This window comes from Cyprinus carpio, chromosome A13, assembly GCF_018340385.1.
Source record: "Cyprinus carpio isolate SPL01 chromosome A13, ASM1834038v1, whole genome shotgun sequence".
NCBI classification, from domain to species: domain Eukaryota; kingdom Metazoa; phylum Chordata; class Actinopteri; order Cypriniformes; family Cyprinidae; genus Cyprinus; species Cyprinus carpio.
Window position 1 is genome coordinate 11,064,116 of NC_056584.1, and position 5,788 is coordinate 11,069,903.

Genomic DNA, 5,788 nt, shown 5'->3' on the forward strand with positions numbered 1-5,788 from the left:
ACCATTATAAAAGAGTAGTTGATCACATTAAATCGGTAAATGAATGAATGTCAACTACGCTTTCCGCTCTGCAGAATTATGCAAGTAACGTTATATGACAATATAAAACAGAAAACAATGTCAAATGTGTGGTTCTGAAATTGAAACAGTGGAGCATTTTATTACAGTGTAGAGCATATAAGAGAGACAGATGCTGGAAACAAGTTACAATCAGAAGGTGCAAATAATATGACATTAGAACTAATATTAGGTAATAGAAAATTCAGAAGAATGATAATAAGTTATCTAACAGACACGGGAAACTTCATAAGAATATAAGGATTAATTGTATTTAAGAAAATGTTTATATAAACGCTACAAGAAGAAGAAGAAGAATGCGTCGTTCTCCTCTCCAGTGGATGGCGATAGTGCTCCCTCTCAAACAGACAATTTGAAAGCGAAGAAACGCCGTAGGAAGGAACAAAGTAAAAAGTAAGTCATTAATTTTAGTCATTAAATAGCCTGGAAATCTTGTCTTATCAGGATCGAGGACTGATCAGGTCATTTCCTGTGAGTTTCTGTGCCACTATATAATTCTGTCATATGATTTAAATACAAATACAAACCTTAAGGCTGGCAAAGTGATAATTATTATATTCCCTTTTTAACTAATGTTTTGTTATGTGAAGTAAATGACTGTTAGGTATGTAAATGCACAGGCATCAGTTATATCGATCTCTAGATCTGAAATGTTGATCACTTACAAGACTTGATTATGACATTGACAAGGCAGGTGTAATAGGATTTGATCTACACAGTCTCAAGCTTTCAGTGTAATCACTTCTGATATCATGCTTGATTTGAAGGGCATGGCTGAGGTGCAAATTCGTCGCTACCGGGAGGAAGATCATGAAGAAGTAAAGGAGGTTTTTACTCTCGGGATGAGCGAGCACATCCCATCGTCCTGCATGCACATTCTCAAACAGCCCCTAGCGCAGATGATTCTGGGATGTGTGTTTTGTGCTTTACTGACCAGCTCAAAGTCCATCCTGTTGCCTGTACTAGCAATCACGCTGCTTTTGGCCGCAGGCAGACAGAGTGTGAATTACATGTTTACCAAATACATCCAGACCTGCCTTGAGAAAGATCTCAATCACATTCAGCAGAGCTACCTGGATCCACCCCTCGCCTGCTTCTGGGTGGCTGAGAGCCAGGGTCGTGTCGTGGGTACAGTAGCGTGTTTGCCTGCAGAGAAAGACCAGAACTTCCTGCAACTGAAGCGGATGTCGGTTAAAAAGACTCACCGTGGACAAGGCATTGCCAAAGTGCTGTGCCGTACGGTGTCCAACTTCGCTTCTGAACATGGTTTTCGAGGAGTACTGCTTCACACTTCGGTGGTCCAGACAGATGCTCAGAAGCTCTATGAGCACATGGGCTACCAGAAGGTCAGAGAATTTAGTGCTCCAGATGCAATTGCCAAGCTGACTAATTTCACATTGATGGAGTACCAGCTCGTCCTCAAACAACATCACAACTGAGGCTGAGATCTCCAACTTCAGCAAAACCACCAAGGCTTTTTAACACTGGTTTAGATCACTAATGAAACACACCACTTTCATTGTTTGTCTGTTTCTTCTCTAAATCATCAACCTTGGAAAAAAGGGAACCATTCTTTTATACTGTGTGTGTGTGTTTTTATAAACTGTTCATATAAAAAATAAAATAAATTATTGTTTGAAAAAATCTGATTTGGGATTGTTTGTAATTATGTAATGTTTTTCTGTCATTATTTTATTTGCTTTATTGTTTTTGTTTATATATTTTATTAATATAAAGTGATCATATCTCTTCAAAAGGTAACCACTCAATTCATACTGATTTGTTTTCTAACGACCTTTTGTTTTTTGGATGTTTTTTTTGGATCTTTCATTAAAAATAAAAGTAACCCTTTACAATAAGGTTCATTAGTTTACTACTTTAGTTAACATGAACTAACTAAGCATGAATTCTTCAGAATTTATTAATATTAGTTCATGTTAATTTCAACATTTACTAATGCATTATTAAAATCAAAGTTGTGCTTGTTAACATTAATTAATGCACTGTGAATTAACATTAACAATAAACAATTGTATTTTCATTAACTAACATTAACAAAGATTAATAAATGCTGTAATAAATGTATTGGTCATTGTTTGTTCATGTTAGTTAATACATTAACAAATATCAACTAATGGAACCTTATTGTGAAGTTTTAAAATATCTAAATTTGTGTTTTGAAGATTAACCAAAGTTCCATATGCTTTGGAATGACATGATCATGAGTAAATGATGACAGAATATAAATTTGGGGGTGAATTATCCATATAACAACCTTGAATAAAAGCAAAACAAGGTGTCCAGATCTTGTCTAAGCTTCATTAATGAACCTGTCAGAATGTTCACCACTGAATATTTACCAGAAGTATTTAAAGGGATAGTTCACCCAAAAATGAAAATTAGCTTGTAAATTTCTCACCCTCAAGTCATCCTAGGTGTATATGACTTTCCTTTTTCAGACGAATCCAGTCGGAGTCATATGAAAAATTGTCTTTGATCTTTCAAACTGTTTAATGGCACTCAGAGGATGTTGCAGTGCTTCAGTCCAAAAGAAGTGAAATAAAAAGCGCTCATCCATAAAAAAAATGTCTCACACATCTCCGGGGTGAACAAAAGCCTCCTGTAGTGAATCGATGCGTTTTTGTAAGAAAAATATCCATATTCAAAACGTAATAATCATTTTAATGTAGCTTGCACCATCAGTTGTACATGGAAGCAGCTCCGGGAGCATGACGTATGAGGTCAGCATTAAGAGTCTGTAGTCCTTAAGATTTCATAGTGTTTAAGATTATTTCTATTTATTTATACATAGCCTGTCAACTTATATGACTCAGTAAATCTGAAAAACAGTAGTTTAAGCTTATTAACGAAACAACAGAATCATCTCTCTAATATTACCATGTATTTGGCTTTTTTCTATACTTTTCATTTCTTTTAATTTTTGTAGTTTTTAATTTATGAAAGAATGAAAGATGTGGTTGTCCTGTGACTTAATGTTAAAATGACTCAAAGCATCTGGATAAACTGATTTGTTATGAAAAGTAACAAATGAAATTTGTTGTAATAACATAAATTAATAAAAACTTTTATAAATGAACTGTTTTCAACAGCTATTCTGAGTTGGATTTATCATCTGGTGCTGTTTTGTATTCAGGTTTGATTAGCTCTGAGCAACATCAGTGGTCTGAAATTGCAAAGATCATGTGATTCCATACGGGAAGTTTCACACTCAGTTCTCTGAGCTGAAAAAGCATCTTTTGATGTAGTTCAAATATGTCATTTTTAATTATTATTATTAAACTATACTATAAAACTAATAACTTGTTTGCATTTTTGGGCAGCATTTTGCACGTCATCTGTTTGCATCTAAAACTGTATTAAAGCAAGTTTGGTAACTTTTATGTTTCTGTCTGACAGGTCTTCAAGCAGGAGAAGACTGTGGAACAGTAGGCTTTTAAACAATCTCCTTGACATAACACTGTTTTGTTATGCATTTGGGTGCACTGACTTTAAAAACTTTATAAAACTTTTAACACACTAAGAAGGCACTTTCTTGCCTTTATTGCAATGTTTTGTTTGCTTTCCTCACAATTCTATATAGTCTATAAGTCCTAAAGCCTTGATGTTGTGGTATCAGATCCGTGAGTATCGGGATGCAGATTACTCCGCTGTGAGGACGATATACTCCACTGGGTTCAGAGAGCATGTTGGAATTGTGTATCTTCTGGCCCTGAAGCAACCATCCATTCAATCTATGCTGTGCGGAGTCTTCCTTCTCATCCATATCCTCTCTGGCTCCATCCTGACCGGCATTTTGGGTATCGGAGGGGTTATGCTGGCTGTTCGGATGTCAGTGCAGTATATTTTTGAGCAGAGTATTCAGCTTGGTCTTAGAGAGGATCTGTTGGACATCAGGAACTTCTACATACAGCCTGGAAGTAGGAGCTGCTTTTGGGTTGCAGAACTGAAAGGGTCTATTGTCGGGACGGTGGGCATTTTGCCCTGTGTAGAGGAGCCAGGTGCTTGGGAACTGAAAAGGATCTCTGTGAAAAAGGAGTTTTGGGGTTGTGGCCTTGCAAAAGCTCTTTGTAAAACTGCTTTGGACTTTGTTGCTAGGCATAATGTGAAGAGAGTGTGTTTTTTCACCTCTATGGTCCAAACCAATGCTCATAAGCTTTATGACAGCATCGGGTTTGTGTGGCCATCACCTCCTGCCAGGCTGATCAATTTCATGGTGTTTAAATTTGCACACAGAAATGGTGGTGTCATGACATGTTAAAAAGATTGTATTCATATCTGTCAAGATACCTTTGGAGGAAAAAACATTTGCCAAAAATGTTAAACGTTATATTAAATAAACATCATTCTAAATTTAGATAAAAAAGTTTGTCAAGACAAACTTTAAGTTGGCTTGAGAAAGCCTGAACAGAAAGTTTAAAAAGTTTGGAAAGTTTGAAAAGTTTGAAGTTTGAAGTTTGAAAAGTTTAAGAAGTTTAATTAAGCAAGTGACTAGCATGTCATTAGCATGATTAGCAAAGTTACTAGCATGTTTCTAGCATGATAAGCTAGTTACTAGCATGTTGCTAACATAATTAGCATGTTACTAGCATGTCGCTAGCATGTTTCTAGCATGATTAGCAAGTGACTAGCATGTTTTTAGCATGATTAGCTAGTGACTAGCATGTCGCTAGCATGTTTCTAGCATGATTAGCAAGTGACTAGCATGTCAGTAGCATGTCGCTAGCATGTTTCTAGCATGATTAGCAAGTGACTAGCATGTCACTAGCATGTTTTTAGCATGATTAGCGAGTGACTAGCATGTCGCTAGCATGTTTCTAGCATGATTAGCAAATGACTAGCATGTTGCTAGCATGTTTTTAGCATGATTAGCAAGTGACTAGCATGTCACTAATATGTTTTTAGCATGATTAGCGAGTGACTAGCATGTCGTTAGCATTTTTTTTCTAGCATGATTAGCAAGTGACTAGCATGTCACTAGCATGATAAGCAAGTTACTAGCATGTCGCTAGCATGTTTCTAGCATGATTAGCAAGTGACTAGCATGTCAGTAGCATGATTAGCAAGTTACTAGCATGTCACTAGCATTTTTCTAGCATGATTAGCATGTGACTAGCATGTCACTAGCATTTCACTAGCATGTTTTTAGCATGATTAGCGAGTGACTAGCATGTCGCTAGCATGTTTCTAGCATGATTAGCAAATGACTAGCATGTCGCTAGCATGTTTTTAGCATGATTAGCGAGTGACTAGCATGTCGCTAGCATGTTTCTAGCATGATTAGCAAGTGACTAGCATGTCGCTAGCATGTTTCTAGCATGATTAGCAAGTGACTAGCATGTCACTAGCATGTTTTTAGCATGATTAGCGAGTGACTAGCATGTCGCTAGCATGTTTCTAGCATGATTAGCAAATGACTAGCATGTTGCTAGCATGTTTTTTAGCATGATTAGCAAGTGACTAGCATGTCACTAATATGTTTTTAGCATGATTAGCGAGTGACTAGCATGTCGTTAGCATTTTTCTAGCATGATTAGCAAGTGACTAGCATGTCACTAGCATGATAAGCAAGTTACTAGCATGTCACTAGCATGTTTCTAGCATGATTAGCACAAGTGACTAGCATGTCAGTAGCATGATTAGCAAGTTACTAGCATGTCACTAGCATTTTTCTAGCATGATTAGCATGTGA

The 5,788-nt window shown here is 36.6% G+C and overlaps 2 protein-coding genes across 4 annotated transcripts; both read left to right on the forward strand.

The window, feature by feature from the left end:
- Nucleotides 1–363: 363 nt before the first annotated feature.
- Nucleotides 364–1,733, forward strand: LOC109084742 (probable N-acetyltransferase CML1). Of its 3 annotated transcripts, none has more exons than XM_019099419.2 (2): nucleotides 364–471; nucleotides 846–1,733. In XM_019099419.2, exon 2 carries the CDS (start codon nucleotides 849–851, stop codon nucleotides 1,515–1,517), a length of 669 nt encoding a protein of 222 aa, XP_018954964.1. In that variant the 5' UTR covers nucleotides 364–471; nucleotides 846–848; the 3' UTR covers nucleotides 1,518–1,733. The 3 variants fall into 3 exon arrangements, with proteins under 3 accessions (XP_018954964.1, XP_018954963.1, XP_042624709.1); XM_019099418.2 differs by having other exon boundaries at nucleotides 424–549; XM_042768775.1 differs by having other exon boundaries at nucleotides 451–539.
- Nucleotides 1,734–2,199: 466 nt separating this feature from the next.
- On the forward strand, nucleotides 2,200–4,391 carry LOC109086990 (probable N-acetyltransferase CML5). The gene has a single exon (XM_042768776.1). The coding sequence runs from the start codon at nucleotides 3,701–3,703 to the stop codon at nucleotides 4,355–4,357; it is 657 nt and encodes a 218-aa protein (XP_042624710.1). The 5' UTR covers nucleotides 2,200–3,700; the 3' UTR covers nucleotides 4,358–4,391.
- Nucleotides 4,392–5,788: the final 1,397 nt, after the last annotated feature.